General features: G+C 45.1%; 1 protein-coding gene and 1 long non-coding RNA gene across 3 annotated transcripts; one reads left to right on the top strand and one right to left on the bottom strand.

The window, feature by feature from the left end:
• The first annotated feature begins 2,881 nt into the window (after positions 1–2,881).
• Positions 2,882–15,346, top strand: LOC113897645 (thioredoxin). Its single transcript, XM_027550487.1, has 5 exons — positions 2,882–3,037; positions 7,109–7,213; positions 7,648–7,707; positions 14,560–14,625; positions 15,077–15,346. The coding sequence occupies exons 1-5, from the start codon at positions 3,014–3,016 to the stop codon at positions 15,137–15,139; spliced, it is 318 nt and encodes a 105-aa protein (XP_027406288.1). The 5' UTR covers positions 2,882–3,013; the 3' UTR covers positions 15,140–15,346.
• Positions 4,236–11,585, bottom strand: LOC113897646. 2 transcript variants are annotated; one of them, XR_003512383.1, is made up of 3 exons: positions 11,544–11,585; positions 9,989–10,144; positions 4,236–5,221 (listed from the first exon to the last, which is right to left on the bottom strand). It is a non-coding gene; the product is annotated as an uncharacterized LOC113897646 (long non-coding RNA). The 2 variants fall into 2 exon arrangements; XR_003512384.1 differs by lacking the exon at positions 4,236–5,221 and adding an exon at positions 7,195–7,273.
• Positions 15,347–17,344: the final 1,998 nt, after the last annotated feature.

The raw sequence follows: 17,344 nt of genomic DNA, 5'->3' as shown, positions 1-17,344 counted from the left end.
TACTCATTTCTGCTCTTCTTGACAATGAAGAAATACCATTTTAGCCTATCCAAAGCGCATTTCTCCTTTCTCTGGCAACCCCTCGAATTTTCCTCACTCCTAGCTGAAACAAATGGTCCAAGCAAGGCTGATGCCCTCCTCCACCCTCCAACTAAAGTCAAATAAGGTCAGCCTCCAGGGCACTTACTAGAACAAGGCAGAGGAATGCCCTTTCTTCCGGGACATTAAATTAGTAGGGACCTAAGCCTGGAGGGGCAAGTCTTATATTAGGTGGAGAACCCACTGAGAATGAAACAGCTGTGGTGCTCTTATGACATCTTTAGGCCCCTGGAGTTGAATGAGTTACTAATTCTTTTTACTTTGAACTGGAATTTCTCCTTACACCTGAGAGTTCTGACTAATACACAGAACCAACCCCCACTCCCCCAAGTGAAGGCCTTCATGACACCCTGTCTTCTCACCCCTACCTTTCTGCACAAACAGATCCTCCCTTACTGGGCTGTCCCAATAATTCCCCTGCACCTCCCTCTCCCCACAGAATGTTACCACCTTGTCCCAACTGAAATACTAAGGACTTGAGTGTCCCATGAGCTTGTAAGCAGGAGACCTTCCTCTTTGGGTAGGGACAAGTCTAACCTATATTCTTTCACCCTCTGAGGGGAGAGAATCCTTTTCCTTTGAGAGATTCACCTTATAGAGCTCAGTCTTCATTACGAATTTCCTGATAACTTAATTCACTTAAGACTTTGACACCTGTTTTACAGTCTTGCCTTCCACCTCTGCCATCATTCCACAGGGATGTCACCATTCCATTAATAGCCTGTAATTATAGTTTATATAGCACTTACTCTGTATCAGTGGAGAAGGAAATGACAACCCACTCCAGTATTCTTGCCTGGAAAATCCCATGGACAGAGGAGCCTGGCAGGCTACAGTCCATGGAGTCGCAAGGAGTTGGACACAACTTAGCAACTACACCACCACCACCACCGTGTACCAGGCATGGTTCTAAGCACTTAACATGTGTTTTAGCTCACTTGACCCTTCTAATAGCATGGGGGTGTTATTGTATCCATTTTATAGATAAGGAAACTGAGGCAGAGAGACTGTTAAAACTTGTCTAGAGTTACCCAGCCACCAAATGGTAGAGTGGGGATGAGGACAGGGAATCTAATTGCAAAGTCCAGGCTTTTAATGCATGTGCTAGACTCCCAGTTAACTGCTCCCTATAACTGTAGCATCCCCCCGTATCCCCCTCTATATCGGTCCTGGACATTGGAAAGGTCCTTAAAGAGGCGTCAGCTGGGAGAGGTTTGGATAGTCAATGGATATCTGTACCTCTGTTTCCTATAGCTCAATTATTTATTGTCGTCTCCTAAGTAAATGTACCAACTAATAGGCCCAAAAGCTGAGATGTATGTTGGGGCGAAGACACAGCAGCAAAGCAGACTATGTAATGTGCTCTTGCTACTCCTTAAGGCCTCTTCTCTGCCCACTGGTCCTTATTTTCTACGGGAAGTTTGCTGCATTCAGGCCAGCCTAGCCTCCCTCTGTTAGGGCCGTCCTTAGAATTTGTCCCTTGTCTATATCCTTACCCATGGCCCTGTGTTCCTCAACCTTCTAGAAACTTTGCACAAAAGGATCAGAACGTCTGGTTTCCTTCCCTCCTCTCTGAAAGAGCAGAAAGAAGGAAGCCAGGGGGCTGTTTCACCATCCCAGCTGATCACACCTAGAGGTAGCTGCGTCCAGAGTGCTCCCTCTGAAAAAATCATGCTCTGCTTTCCTGCCCCAACATCATCCCACTCCTGTCCCATCTCCCCACTTCCATTCCCCTCTCCAGCTCAACAACTTGCCCATTTCCACTTCCAGCTGCCTTCCTGGCTTCACATGCTCACCTTCTACAATGCCCAGTCCTGCCAAACCCAGCCTGCCACAGGCAACCCGGTGTCAGCAGGAACAGCCTACTTCTCTGTACACACACACACGTGTGTGTGTGTGTGTGTGCACACGCGCGCCCACTAATGCCATTATAAACTCTTCAAGCGTGCCCACCCCCATGACACCAAGCACGTCTAATGACTGCTCCCATCTTTAATTAATTATAACTATTTTTTGAGTGCCTACCATGTGTCAAGCACTCTCCTAATCACTTTACAGGAATTTTATTTAATCCTCAAAACACCACCGCCAGGAGTCAGGGACCATCCTGATTCTGGGAAATCGGAGGAACCAGGAGGTCAACCCCTGCTCAGGGTCACAACTGTGTCACTCCCGCAGGACTTAACAACCAGCATCAACTCTACCGGGCATGAGCCCGGTCAGTTCACAATGGCACTAAACTGCTGTGTCATGATGCAACAGCAGGTTCCCGGGTGAAAGTGAAAGGACAGGAAGAAGGAACCAGGAGACCGTCTCGGGACATTCCGGAAAGGAGGCGGCGAGGGGGAGTGGGGGCTCACACCAAGAGACACGTCCTGGTTATCGTTACTCAGCATTTTGTGGGGGTTCGCTAGGCTGTGGGGCCGTGGTACGGCGGGTCTTTCCGAGAAACCGTAAATGGCCTCTTCTCTGGGCGCGTCCGATTAAGGCCTGGCTGGCCCCTTCCCAGGTGACCCTCTAGATCAGGGGGTGGCCGCCGGCATGCGCCCTTTAGGTCACCGGATGGCCCTCCCGCCTTCCCACTCCCAGGTGGGGTACAGGTGGACGATGCCCAAGGTTTCGAACCCAGACGACTCCCAGGAGCTCGGGCCCGCGCCCGCGCCCGCCCGGCCCCTCCGGCCCCGCCCCCTCCAGCGGTCCCGCCCCCACCCGGCGGCTCCTGGAGGCGGGGCCTAGCCCTGACGCCGGCGCGGGCGCGCCCCCGCCGCACGCACGCCGCGCGCGCCCGCCCGCCCCGCCCACCGTTACTATAAAGGGAAAGCGGGCTGCGAGCTGGCTAAGCTCTGTCCGGCCCCTCGGATCCGTGTCCATCGGTTGCACTGTCAGGTCGCTCGTCAGACCCCCAGCTGCCAAGATGGTGAAACAGATTGAGAGCAAGGTACGCGTTCCGGGGCATGCCAGGGCGCGGCACGAAGCTCCGGGCAACTGGGGTAGGCGGTGGGCCAAAGGTGGGCAGTCCACCCCTCCGCATCCCTCGGGGAAGGGGACGCGGCGGCTCGGCCTGGCACTGCGGGAAGCCCGGGCCTGGGCGCGTCCGGGACCGTGGAGCGTTCCCTGGAGGAAGGGAGGAGACGGACAGGTTTCCCTGGAGGGCAAGGTCCAGGTGACCCAGTGTGTCTGGAGGATGCATGCGCGCGGAGAGCGCCCGGGAGTCCTCCACTACGCCCCCTCCACCCCTCTTGCCGGGAAGCCGGGATTGCGTAGAGGATGGAAGGAGGCTGCCTTAGGCCCCCCATCTTTATCCGGACACGGGCCTGGGCAAGGAGGTGGAGGGCTTCTTGAAGAAAGCCCGGGCTTGCTAGCCGCCACTCCTTCCTCGTGGAGCCGCGTGATCCACCCGCGCTTTTGGGTGCAGTGAGCTCCCTGGGGAGCGGGTCTAGGCCGGAGACCGCCCCCCCCCGCCCCCGCGAGTCGTAGAGGTGACGCGTGCTGCAGCCGCGTGAAAGGGAAGGTTCCGGGCTGGAGACACCCCCACCCCAACCCCTACGAGTCCGGCTTTAGTAGCCCAGGTGGCGGCAAGGAAGTGAAGTCCGGGCCGCGCCCTCGGGACTCCTCCTCCTGCGACGCAGGGCGTGTTTCCGGCAGCGCTGGCTTTGGAATGACTCAGTCCCCGAGGCTGGGCCCGGGGGCCTCCACTGCCCTACCCATCTGGGATTCTTTCTCGGTTTGTGGGGTTCGCTGGAGCCCGGAGTCCCCTGGGTGCGGCCGCGGCCGGCTATGTGCTTGACGGCGGTTGTGTCCTTTTAGGAATGCCCAAGGCAAAAAGTGTTGCATATATCGAGAGTTATTGCAAACTTAATACTCTCCTGCTCTGAGATTCAGAGCCTGAGTGTCTGGTGTACTGTGCCCCCTCACCCCCGCCCCAAGAAATGTATGCTAATCCAGAGTCAGAAAGTCAGTGGGAGAAAACTTCCCACCCCAGTAAAGCCGGAAAAGGCGAGTGGAGTGCCCGTACTTGGTTCAGATCTGAGGTTGGCTTCGAGGAATGGAGGTTTCAATGTTAATGGTTCCTTTTTTTCCCTTTTACGATCAAGAAACATAAAGATCATTGCAGGAAATCTGGGAAGAGAGAGATCTGTTTCCTAGAAGCAGCCACAGATAATTGACGTTTTTATTTCTGAGGTGTGTGTTTGTGGTCTCATTTAGCCTGAACTCTTTCTGTGTAATTAGAAGATTTTGGAATCATTTCAATAATTGAAGACATTCTGGACATTTTAGGCAGTTTTCCATGCTTCGATGAATGTTTCTGTTACTGACGCTTTATACAGTGTTGAGGCTGTTTCTTCAGGTTAGGGTCAACATCGATTGTGTATTTAGTTGTGAAGTCGCGTCGACTTGTGACCCCATGGAATGTAGCTCTCTAGGCTTTTCTGTCCATGGGATTTCTTGGGCAAGAATACTGGAGTCGGTTGCCATTTGCTTCTCCAGGGGATATTCCCAACCCAGGGATCAAACCCACATTTCCTGTGTCTCCTGTATTGGCAGGCGGGTTCTTAACCACGAGCCACAGGAAAGCCTGGGGTCAGTATCTACTGAATGACTAATAACAGTCTATGGGGGGGTGGGGGGAGTAAGGGGTGATCCTCTGTAGAGGCTGGCGACTTCTTCAGTAGAATCTCTGAAAACCCATGAAAGGAGTGAAAAATCTTTGGTCTAGCTGATGTGTCTCAGAATCCATACAACTACAAACCAAAAATGGACTGATTCCTGGAGCACAGTCTTTTCAAAATTCAGTCTTTTCCTATTTTAGTGGTCGTATTTAGTTTCCTATTTAGTTGTGACACTTTCATCCCCTCATTAATGGCAAGATGTACAAGGGTGACAGGAAGTTCATTACTCAGAAAAAGCACTGATCTGGGGTTGTAATCAATGGGTCTTCAGAACTATGACCTAGAGTCAATCAAAAGGTAAGCTGATTTGAATGTTTCTTGTAAATATTGAGTACACTTTCAGTTTTCATCCTGATGGACTAAAATTGGTGCCATTGGTCATCCAAGACAACTGAGGTTTTGGTAGTTTAGAGCCACTGGGGTCTATTTCAGATCCAAGTGGGATACCTAGACTGTAAAAGTAAGGAAGGAAAAATCAACAGTTTGTTCCAAGAATAGCTACTGCCATTTCTTGAACTCCTAATTTGAACACACAGGCACTTTTACTGAACGCTTTACAAACCACTCTTAGGCTTGTTGATTGTCTTTGGAATGGATGTGTTTAGGAAAAGAGATGCCGGACGCTACTCTTACTTATCTGCCCCAAATATGAGTGAATTGTTTTGTTTTCAGAACCTTTGTGTCAGTGATGGGGACCTTTATCAATGCTCATTGGTAGTTTCTGGAAGCTAGAAATTATGGTTTGCTTCTTAGTAAGATGATATTGACTCATTTTCAAACTGATGTCTGTTTTAGGCAAACTTAAGTGGCCAGAGAATAGAATTTGTCATGAAGTCTTACCTATACCTGGCTGGTGACTCATGTTCAGTGAAGCCAACATTTATTGCTGAAAGTTATTCTAGATTGAAAGTAACCTCCCCAGGATTTACTGAGAGCCAACCGTGTTCACAAAACCATGCATTCATCTGAGCAGACACTGTCATTCCTTATTTTCTTGTCTTACCTGGATCTTGCAGTAAAGAGTGGCTGGTTTGACCTAAAAAAAATCACATTAGGGAAGGCTTTGAAGGAAATTCATCTGGAAAATATAGGTGGTGGTTTGGAAGGATAATTTCTATACTTCTTACTCTGTGCCCCTACCTTGTCATACCCAAAGGTGTGGGTGTTTGTTTGCATAACTGCAAACAGAAACCATGACCTACTGTCCCAGGGAAACACCATTTGTGAATTGTTTCCCTGAAACATGAGGCAGAAATTATAAATCTAGAGAAATAACTTCAGAGGAATTCGCTTAAAAAAATTTTTTTAATGGTGCTTTATTTACTTTACTTCTTTACTGGACCAGATCTGACCTGATTCTTAGCTTTCAAAGCAAGGGGGTGGTTGTGTGGGTTTTTGATTAAACCAATGTGACTGGCACCTTTTCCCTTGAAAACTGAGACTTCAGATATAGATGTTTGTGTTTTGATTTCTCTTCATGGCCGTGGCTTTGGTCAGCAGCAGCTGACTAATTGTGGTTAAAAATGAGTCCCTTGTTAACTAGAATGTTACGTTGCTAGGGTTACAGTATCAAGACCACTGGTAAATAATTCAGGGAGGTTGGTGGTGAGGAATTTCTTGATCATTTCTGCTGGTGGAATTCTATTCAACAAGCATTGCTTGTGAAAAATAACAAAATTCCCTTCATGAAGAACTAAAACTTTCTTAGTTGGTCAATGATAGAAGCAGAAATTAATGATAAATCAAGAGTATGATCTCAATTCTGGACACTGCATTAAAAAGAATATAAGGATATATGCTTAAAAGTCGCCAGTGAGTGTAAGGGTGTGGAGAAGTTATTTTCTTTTCTTTCTTTCTTTTTTTTTTTTTTTTTTGAGCTTTTGAATGTTCTAACATAGGTAAAATTAGCTTAGTCAAGAAGTTTTAGTTGCAAAATTTTGTGCGTTTGTGACATTCAGTTGAAGAGTGACTCCTTGAATCAATCAATAAGCATTTAATGAATGTCTACTATATACCTAGATTTGATGTGGAAGCACTTTTAATACACGTCTTTATTTTCCTTTCATTTACTTAGTTTGGATGTGGATTAACCAAATAATATGTTGTATTTGTGAAGACATGAATATTGATACACTGTATACATCATACTTGTTTCATTCTTAGCAAGTAACACTACACACCACAGTAGGATTTCTTCAGTTGATTTGCTTGGTTTTCATGTTTTTAATTAAAAAACAGGCCCTGAACACAGGACCTCCACATTGTGCTTTGTGTCCATTTTATCAAGGCTTTTGGAAATGAATGTAATTTCACATCAGCTTTCCTCTCTCCCTCCTTAGTATGCTTTTCAGGAAGCCTTGAACAGTGCAGGAGAGAAACTCGTAGTAGTCGACTTCTCAGCCACGTGGTGTGGGCCTTGCAAAATGATCAAGCCTTTCTTTCATGTAAGTATTAGCCGGCTTCTGCTTTTGTAAGCTGTTTGTTTGGGGTTGGTGGTCACAACACTAGGAAAGAGGTTTTGTTGTTGGATCTTTCATCTAAAGTCATAGCATAACAACTTAATTTAGAACTTAAGTTTGATACATACAGCCCATGGAAGACAACTTTCAAAACTTAATTTGGTTGTCTAAGTGATTTTGTTTTTCTTCAAGTTGAAACATGGGCCCTACTTGAAGCTCAGGAATCAAAATCAGTGTTCTAAATTATTTTATACCAAGAATTTGATTCAGAGAAAATGTCCTTTATGCTTACCTGTCCCTAGTCTAAATATCTGGATCTTTAGTTCCTACTTTTAAGTTTCCATTTAAGAAGCTTAAGTGTGTTGACTGCCACTACCCAGTGGTAAATCTTTGTGGATTTTTTTTTTTTAATTCTCCAGTCTCTCTCTGAAAAGTATTCCAACGTGGTGTTCCTTGAAGTAGATGTGGATGACTGTCAGGTACGTGGCTAGAAATCCGGAATAATGCTGAACGTTTTGCCTTGCCCTTTCCCTCTGAATTGCACATTGCTCGTTCTCATAAATAAGAAAAACGCTACACCTACCACCCTAGCTAAAAAGTTATTTCAGAACAGGTACTTGTGCCAGTTTTAAGCTGAATTCTAGCTGGCAGGAGCTATGTATATCACATCCTCAAACAAAATCGAGGCATCTATTACCTGACTTTAGTAGTCCTCTTTCTAAAAGCCTACATAGTCTACCTAACAATCCAAGATGCTCAACAAATAGAAACTGAGAAGACCAAACACCAGGGTACCTTGATAGAGAGCTGAGAAAAGAAACATGCTTAACACTTTAGGTCACGCAGACTGTTCTGTGTGCATTGTCGTTCAGTCGCTCATTGCGACCTCGTGGACTGCAGCCCTCCAGACCTCCCTGTCCTTCACCACCTCTCAGAGCATAACAAGTATGAATTCATTTCATCCTTGGTCCTGTCACATTGTCCATTTTACAGACGGGAAAACAAACAGCTTGGCCATAGAGTTACAGGACGTAGCAGAGCTGGGATTTAAACGTGTGTGGGCGGGCTCGCCTAACCTCAGAGGGACCAGAGTGGGTGAGGTACAGAGTGGCAACCAGGGCGCTAGACCTGGGCTCCAGTCCTGGCCCAGCGGCTTCTGCTTTGGGCTCATCCTCGTCTCCTCTGAGCTTTGGTTCCATTGTCCGTGACCAGATCTAATACCTGCCCTACCAGCTTTGTAAGGTTGCTTACTCACTGAGCAAACATGGAAAACTCTAAAGGTCCAGAAGGGTCTATAAAAGGGGGATGTAGCAGGACTTCCTAAGCCTGTGGGCTCCACCCTGTAGCGCATTGCTTATTCCCAGCACATTTCTCATCTCTTGCTGGAAAAACTTCTGGACATAAACTTCACATCCTCTCCAGGAATTCTCTAGTTCCTGCCTTCTATGCCCAGAATGGCTTAGTTCCCTTCCTCTGTGTTCCCCTGGTGTGTTCCGCCCTTCTTTTTCTTGGATTGAATGTTGTGGGATCATGTCCCTTGTTAGCTGTGTGTGCTTGGTAAAGCTCTGTTCTGTGCCTCAGGCTGAGCCTCTGTAAAATCACAACGTTGATGCAGCATCGTAAGGCAGTTGTCAGGATCTTATAAGACCTGTGTGTGTTCAGAGTGGTTGCTGGTACATGATAAGCTCTCAGTGAGCTTAGCTGTGACTATACTGATCTTTGTTTCTGTCCTTCATTATGGTCTGTCAGTTTTTTTTTTTAATCCGAGACCTTGTCTTACCTTTGTTTCCTGTTTACATAGCACACCTGTCGGGCTATAGCAGGTATAGAATGAATGAATTTATATGGTTGTCAAGATAGTTATTCTGATGTGTCCTGGGTTTTTTAAGTAAGAGCAGACAGTATGTGTTTGTGAAAAAATCTTGCTCCCTGTTTTAACCTAATTTTTTTTCTCTTAATCTGGTCACTTTAGCCAGGTACAAATGGCACCTGGAAGGGACTAGAAAGCCCTCTACCTGTATTATGTCATTTCATCCAGCTAGTAACCAGCAGCAGTGTTTTTATCAGCACCCCCACTGCACAGGTGATGAGACTGCAGCACAGAAGGAAGAAGGCCAGAAGCAGAGCCTGGGGATTTGGCCCCTGTAGTACTGTGCCGGGCCCAGGGCAGATGCTCTCTGCCTCAGTCCAGAACCTCTGGGAAGTCTGCGTGTGGAGCAGGCCAAGATGTCCGTATGACAGTCCCTCCTTTAGGCCTGGTGGCATCCTCATCATCAGCCTCAAAGTGTCTAGACCTTAAAATGAGCCTCCCATAAGTGGACCTTTCGCTTTGAGTAACATGTAGTTTTTTTTTTTTTTTTTTTCATACTCCTAGTGACAACTCGGAGAAGACAATGGCACCCCACTCCAGTACTTTTGCCTAGAAAAATCCCATGGATGGAGGAGCCTGGTGGGCTGAAGTCCATGGGGTCGCTAGAGTCGGACACGACTGAGCAACTCACTTTCACTTTTATGCATTGGAGAAGGAAATGGCAACCCACTCCAGTGTTCTTGCCTGGAGAATCCCAGGGACAGCGGAGCCTGGTGGGCTGCCGTCTATGGGGTCGCACAGAGTCGGACACGACTGAAGCAACTTAGCGGCAGTGACAACTACTCTACCATCTAAGTAGCCTTATCAATCTTTTGCAGCATTAAAAACTGAATTCCAGAACTCTTAGGTTGTCCCATACACATAGTAACAGTCGGTCTGTTCCTACACACCTGGTCAGTCAGCAGAATTCACAAGGGAAGTAATGCAAACAAAAAGCAATTCATTGTCATGCCACGAATTATTCCCCATGGAATTTACAGATTCCAGGAGTGGGTCCTCTGGTTGCTTTGGAACACTGTAGATAAAACCATCTCCTCATTTTGGCTCTAAAAGAATGCAAATGAAAGATAACAGGGATATCATCATTTTGAACATTAGATCATATCATAGATGGGAATGTTTTAGGAATTAGTATTTTTTTATGCAGATAATTGCTGTGCATGAATTCCAAACCCAAGGCACTTAATGTTTATAGTATTTGGGGGGCAAACAGCACCTAGTTTTTATAGAAGAATCTCTAAACACTTGAGCTGGAAGGGATTATCTTTCAGGTGTAATAAATCAAATGGACAGTCAGAAGGCAAACAACTCTGTATGCATAGCAAAGTGTGAATACTACTTTTGCACATCATAGACTGATCTTATTTCCTTAAGAGTAGCCTCTGCTCCCAGGTCTCCAGAGTATGATACTTGTAAGTTAAAAGAAACAAAGTATCTTAGAATGCTATGTCTCCATTTTGATTAGAACAGCCAGGAGTGAGTTGATGAAAGGTGACAAGAGCAGGTTTAAAGGTACGTTGGTCCTCGGTGCTCAGTTGCTTAGTAGTGACAAGTCTTTGTGACCCCATGGACTGTAGACCAGCAGGTTCCATTATCTTGGGATTTTCCAGGCAAGAACACTGGAGTAGGTTTTCATTTCCTTCTCCAGGGGATCTCCCTGACCAAGGGCTCGAACTCACCTCTCTGGTCTCCTGCGTTGGCAGACAGATTCTTTACCACTACACCATGTGGGACAAAATGCTAAACTAGAAACCACCAACAAGAAATTGAATAAGGTAAAATGTAGCCTGGTTACATTTGGTACATGTGTGCTCAGTCATGTCCAACTCTGGTAACCCTATGGACTGCATCCTGCCAGGCTCCTCTGTCCATGGGATTCTCTAGGCAAGAATACTGGAGTGGGTTGCCATTTTTCCTCCAGTGGATCTTCCCAACCCAGGGATTGAACCAGCAACTCCTGCATTGGCAGGCAGAGTCTTTACCATTGAGCCATCTGGGAAGCCCTGTTATACTTAACTAGTAAAAACTAATAAAAAGCTGAGATTGGGTAAACCTATGGTGATGGAGAACAGATCAGGGGTGGGGTGGGGTGGGATAGGGTTTGACCATAAAGGAATCACTGAGGAGGTTTTAGGGGAATGAGGAAGAGTTGTGTATCCCGATTATGCTGTGACTACATAAATTTGAGATTTTTTTTTTAATGGCAGGAAGTTGGGGTGCCATTAGGGATTGGCTAGCTTTGTTTTTAAATGAAGGAAGTGATCAACTCAGGATAAAGGATATTTTTAAAACCACAGCAGTAACTCCTTAATTTTAAAGTGTGCGTGTCTTTTCAAATCCCCACAGGAATGGGTAAATTAGTGCATAGAACAAGTAATAGAAAACAAAAAAAGTAAAACATTCACAGAGGTAATAGAGATCAAATATTAGTTACAGACTACTAACCTTTTGGGGCTTCTCTGGTGGCTTAGTGGTAAAGAATCTGCCTGCCAGTGCAGGAGATGCAACTTTGATCCCTGGGTTAGGAAGATCCCCTGGAAAAGAAATGGCAACCCACTCCAATATTCTTGCCTGGAGAAACCCATGGACAGAGGAGCCTGGCGGGATACAGTCCATGGGGTTGCAAAGAGTCAGATACAACTTAGCAAGTAAACAACAACTAATCTTTACTGAGGTCATTAAAAATCCAGTAAAGCCCATGCTTTCAATGCTGGGAGTAGGGAAGGGCTGATGGATCTGATTACATGCAAAGTCAAACTGGATGTCAAAAATCATGATACATACTGATAAATTGATACATTAGAATTGTGAAGTAGTTTAACCATGTGTATCTAGGGGGTTTAAAATGAATATTCTCATTCCCTTAGCAGCTCTTACTTTCAGGGATGGGGATTGAAGAACACTGTAATATCCCTTTCATACCCAGTGAGAGAATTCTTTATGCTTTAACTAAAAATTTATCATGTAAAGACTTAGACTGCAGTTTTAAGACATAAAACGTATGAACATGATTAAAACACTCAGAAGCTTTCTCAGAAGCATTCGTGTTTTCATGACTCAGCTTATTTTAAGGCAGTTGTACCAGTGCAGGAGTGCCAGGCTCTGACTGGGTGAGGTATCCAGAATCTGAGAACAGGAATGAGACTATCATTTCCATTGACCGGGACCCTGTGTTTTCTGCTCAGCAAGCTTTGGGAGTAGCTTTCTCACCTGAAAGTTGTGATCAGTGTCCAAGCCCTGTTGTCTTTGGATGTAGACTGTCTTGTTTGGTAGCTTCCAGTCTTTCTTGACGGTTATGTTCAGCAGCTAGTTGTGATTCTGATGTGCTCAGGAGAGGAGGTGAGCTCGAGATCCTTCTGCTCCATCTTCCTTATCTCCAAGTCCTGCCTGTTCATGCTCTTGGGGGTGATGAAGGTCAGCTGTACCCCCTGTATGTTTCTCTGATTAGAAGTCGTGGAGAGGGTGGCTCACCATTTCGACCCCATTGCCCTTCTAACACCCACCTCTTCTGAGGCTTCTGCCAACTGCTTGCATGAAAGATGATACCCACCTGGTGACTTAAAAGTAAGAGTGAGGGAACTACAGTAAGCAGCTGCTTTTCCAGTGCTAGGAGGAGCCAACCAGTGTTCCCAAATATTCAAGCAGTTCAGAGATTTTTTTTTTTTTAAAGTACTTACATGAACCAAGCAACCTGTCTAGACCAGATTCATCCCATAGACAACCATTTTTTAATCTTTAACTAAACCAGTCCCCCTGCCCTTCTAATCTTCGGGTCTCCTGGTTGTTCATGCCTGCTGAGTTGCTCAGTCGTGTCTAATTCTATGTGACCCTATGGGCTGTAGCCCGCCAGGCTCCTCTGTTCATGGGATTCTCCAGGCAAGAATACTGGAGTGGGTTACCATGTCCTCCTCCAGGGGACCTTCTGAATCCAGGGCACAAACCCACGTCCCTTGTGTCTCCCCCATTGGCAGGTGGGTTCTTTACCACTAGCACTATCTGGCGGAGAAGGCAATGGCACCCCACTCCAGTACTCTTGCCTGGAAAATCCCATGGATGGAGGAGCCTGGTAGGCTGCAGTCCATGGGGTCGCTAAGAGTCGGACACAACTGAGTGACTTCACTTTTCACATTCATGCATTGGAGAAGGAAATGGCAACCCACTCCAGTGTTCTTGCCTGGAGAATCCCAGGGACGGGGGAGCCTGGTGGGCTGACGTCTGTGGGGTCGAACAGAGTCGGACACAACTGAAGTGACTTAGCAGCAGCAGCAGCAGCAGCACTATCTGGGAAGCCTGGTCTCTCCTGATTACTCACCCTCAAGGTCCTAACCTTGACATGTGCAGCTCACTATCTTCCTGTCAACTCTCCACCCCATTTTTCATCCTGAATTACTGGAATTGGTACAATTAAAATGTTATGATCTTCATTATGGTTTTAAACAAATGTTCTTGCTAATTTCCACGTAACTCTTGCTTTCAGGAAGTATTTGGTGCCTGGATGTACAAGGCATTCAGTACGTTCCTAGCCATTTTATTGCAGCCTTTACTGCCCTGTGCTGCCTGGTGTGCAGTGCTTAAAGGTTATCAGGAGAAGAACCGCACTTGTCTGCCACCCTTCCTGCCCAAACTAGCAACGGTACACGTGCGATTTCATAAAGATGTAAAGCCACACTTTTCTTCCAGTCTCAGAGGAAGAGGTGAAGTTAGGCTGCTTCCATTGACTGGTGGCTCAATCTCAGGGCCGCTCCGTTTTTAACTCCTGTGTTCCTCATTGCCAGATCCCTGGCTAGAAGACACCATGGTATTTGTACCAACCTTGCTTTCCTGTGAAAGTTCTTTGGTTTCTATTCTTCACAGCTTTTGCTAACCACGTAGTTAAGAGTACATGGTTCTTTCTGCATTTCTCTCCCTACCCTCTTTGAGTGCTGACCTGATGTTTTGAATCCCTAATGGACCTGTTCACTTGACACTCTAGTCCAAAACATTTTCATGGAATCTTCCCCCCAAACCTGGTGTGAATAAGGTGTGGAGAGTGAGGGGTGGTAAAAGCAGAAAAGTCTGTGTGGAGCTGTCCTGTAGGTTACCAAGACTTTCTTCTTGAACAAGTCCTTTGTAAACAAGTTGTCCCTCTCGCTAACGCTGAACTTTAGCCTATGATCATCATCTACGTACCTCACTTCAAGAAAACAGAATAATCTCTTAAACTGTTTGAGTCACTGTATAGTATCTGAGGCTAGTATCTCTCCAAGATGAGAATACATATTTTAAAATTTTAATTGAGAGTATAACCAATTCGGCTTTTGTGCCACTGTATCATTGTATAGGCATGTAAACATTGACACGATGCCCTAATGTTGAGTTCTGGGTATGTAACAGGAAAAAGAATCTGGTTTTAGATCACAGGTGTCAGAGCTCAATACTCAGTCTTGTTTTTATCTTCTTGCTATACCTCTCTTCCCCTCAGGATGTTGCTGCAGAGTGTGAAGTCAAATGCATGCCAACCTTCCAGTTTTTTAAAAAGGGACAGAAGGTAGGTACATCTGACCTTGAAAACCAGCTGGGTAACAGGCTAGTGTGGCATATAAACAAACAAGGGACTTACCTTTCACATTGGGAAGCACATCCCCATTTTTTCCTTTTAAGAATATTTAAATGTGTCATTCTTCATTAAGTACATAATGAGACACCTTATTGTTAATTAATCTCTGTTAAATCACAGGGATTTGCTGATTAATCCCTGTGATTGGTACTTCATATTTATATCACAATGCATTTATCTTTGTTCAGAGGTATTTGTGTAGAAAAATTGAGCCTTGACTTTTGAGGGTGGGTTTTGTTGTTTTTAAACTTAACTGAGTGTTATCCATGGATGTATAAGTATATACTTCCTGTCTTCCCCAGACCCATTCTGTGGTCGTATCTGATACACAAAATAGGCATGCAATGCTACATCTAATGGCAATTCAATATTCTCTCAACAGGTGGGTGAATTTTCTGGAGCTAATAAAGAAAAACTTGAAGCCACCATTAATGAATTAATCTAATCATGTTTTCTGAAGACATGACCAGCCATTGGCTGTTTAAACTTGTAATTTTTTTTTTATTTACACAAAGGAAAGATCAAGTATGAAGATTATATACCTTACTGCCATCTGATAGGTGACAATAAAATATTAACTCTACACTTTTTAAAACTGTCTCATGCCTTTACCTAGTTTTCAAAATAAACGAAAACCGGCCATTTGATGGTATTTAACGTCCTAGTTACTTTCATATGTTCTTGATTCTTTCTTGGTAAATTTGTAGGCCACTGGTTTAAGGGTTTTTTTGTGTGAATTTCTAGAAAAATCTTACTGAGGGCAATGCACAGATAACAGTAGTATGTTAAAATTCTGTTTTTGGTTTTTTTTTTTAAATTTATGCACAGAGAAAGTATTTTATATCTCCTGTGTTCTCTGAATGATCCTTATGACCAAAATTGATATCTGCCCATGAAGGAATTGTTTATCTCTGATTTGAGATTTCCTGTCTCAGGTTACAATAAGCTGCCAACTTTGGTAACAGTCCTATTACCAGTTAGGAATTTTTCATAGGTGGTTCACCAGGGAGCTCCTTGTGAGCAAACATTACAGTGGGAATTTTGATTCTAAGTAAGAAACTGGCTTTATAGGCCAGATAGAAGTTCCGACCTAAGTGGCAAAGAGTGTGGACGTTACCGTTTATTTCATTCAAAGAACAATTGTTTCTTTGTTCTAGACACAGCAAAGGGCTGAGGAATGCTTGCAGAAACAGTTTTTAAATTTGTACAGTAAAAAATAATCATAGAATTAAATCATATGCCTCTTACCATCCTTAAAATTTAATCTTTGCAACAGTCCTATGAAGTAGGCACTACACTCCCCATTTCCCAGTGAGGAAACCAGCGAAGAGGCTGAATAGCACCACACTAGTCAGTGGCTGATCAGAGATCGAAACCAAACAAGCCTAGAGGACAAATGCTCAACTATTACCCTGCCACCCTATACATTCTAGGAGGCAAACGAATGACTGGTACGCTGGTATGTACTATGCGTGCGTGCTCAGTCTCTTCAGTTGTGTTTCTTTGAGACCCTATGGGCTGCAACCTGCCAGGCTCCTCTCTCCATGATTCTCCAGACAAGAATACTGGAGTGGGTTTCCAGGTCCTCCAGGGGATCTTCCTGACCCCGGGATCAAACCTGTGTCTCCTGCATTGGCAGGTGGGTTCTTTATCACTAGCACCACCTGGGAAACCTCATATACTGAGGCCAAAACAAATGGGCACAGATGATGGAGAGGTGAGAGAGAAAGTGACTCAACATTTAGGAAAGACAATCCGAGGACTCCTACAAGCAGGATTCCAAGGTAAAGAACCAGGTTTTTGGGGTTGAACAAATGGGTGGTTGGGGTGCCAGGTAATGAGTAAGGTGGGGATTGGAGGAGGCAGGTCAGGTTCTCTTGGGACATGTTAAGACATGCTTTTGTGGTATACATTTAAGATGAATGATTTCATGCAGACTGCTAGGTACTGGTCTGGACTACAATAGGAATTTGAAAGACATCATAATGTAGATGGCTAAGAACAGATGTACGGGAACATCCAGGATAGAGCATCCAGAGGAGAAAAGGTTCAAAACATCTTGATGAGCTCTCAACATTTAGAGCGAGTAGAGTGGGAACCAAGAAAAGACAAAGGAAGCCAGAGGGAAAGGAGGAAACACAAGAAGGTTGTTTTTTTTTAACCCCTAAAGCAAAAAGAACATTTCAGAAAGGAAGGTGTGTTAACTATCAAGTGCTGCTGTGAGCCTAAGATGACTGGAAAATGCAGAGTGATTGTGACAGTTCTTAAGGAAGAACAGGGTTGGGAGCCAGGGTGGTGAGACCTGGAAAGTGAGTGAGCAGAAGTGACTTTTAATAGCCATCCCGAGCAAAGTAAGCAGAGGGCCCAAGGATGATTGTTGCAGCAGCGTTGTTTACAGCAGCATGAAACTGGATCCCTGTCAGTACAGAAATTGTTAAATCCAATATGATAAGTCCTTTCTAGGTAATAGAGGATGTGAAATAAAGTCCATATTTATGGCAAGGCAAGGAGAATTTAAACGTAACAATTCTCGGACCTTTGGCCTCCTCTCCCCTCTCTGCATCATGTATTGACCAAACCTCCCCCATCAGTAGGGATACCTGCAGAACCGTAAAGAGCAACACTGTAGCATCAATTAGACAACTCCTTA

This window comes from Bos indicus x Bos taurus, chromosome 8 (assembly GCF_003369695.1).
Source record: "Bos indicus x Bos taurus breed Angus x Brahman F1 hybrid chromosome 8, Bos_hybrid_MaternalHap_v2.0, whole genome shotgun sequence".
Taxonomy (NCBI): Eukaryota; Metazoa; Chordata; class Mammalia; order Artiodactyla; family Bovidae; genus Bos; species Bos indicus x Bos taurus.
The sequence above is the reverse complement of the archived record's forward strand: the minus strand, read 5'-3'. Positions and strand labels throughout refer to the sequence as shown.

Coding starts and splice junctions, on each gene's coding strand:
- LOC113897645 (XM_027550487.1), top strand. CDS start 3,014: ATGGTGAAACAGATTGAGAGCAAG. Junction 3,038..7,108: donor TGAAACAGATTGAGAGCAAG/GTACGCGTTCCG, acceptor CTCCCTCCTTAG/TATGCTTTTCAGGAAGCCTT. Junction 7,214..7,647: donor TGATCAAGCCTTTCTTTCAT/GTAAGTATTAGC, acceptor TTAATTCTCCAG/TCTCTCTCTGAAAAGTATTC.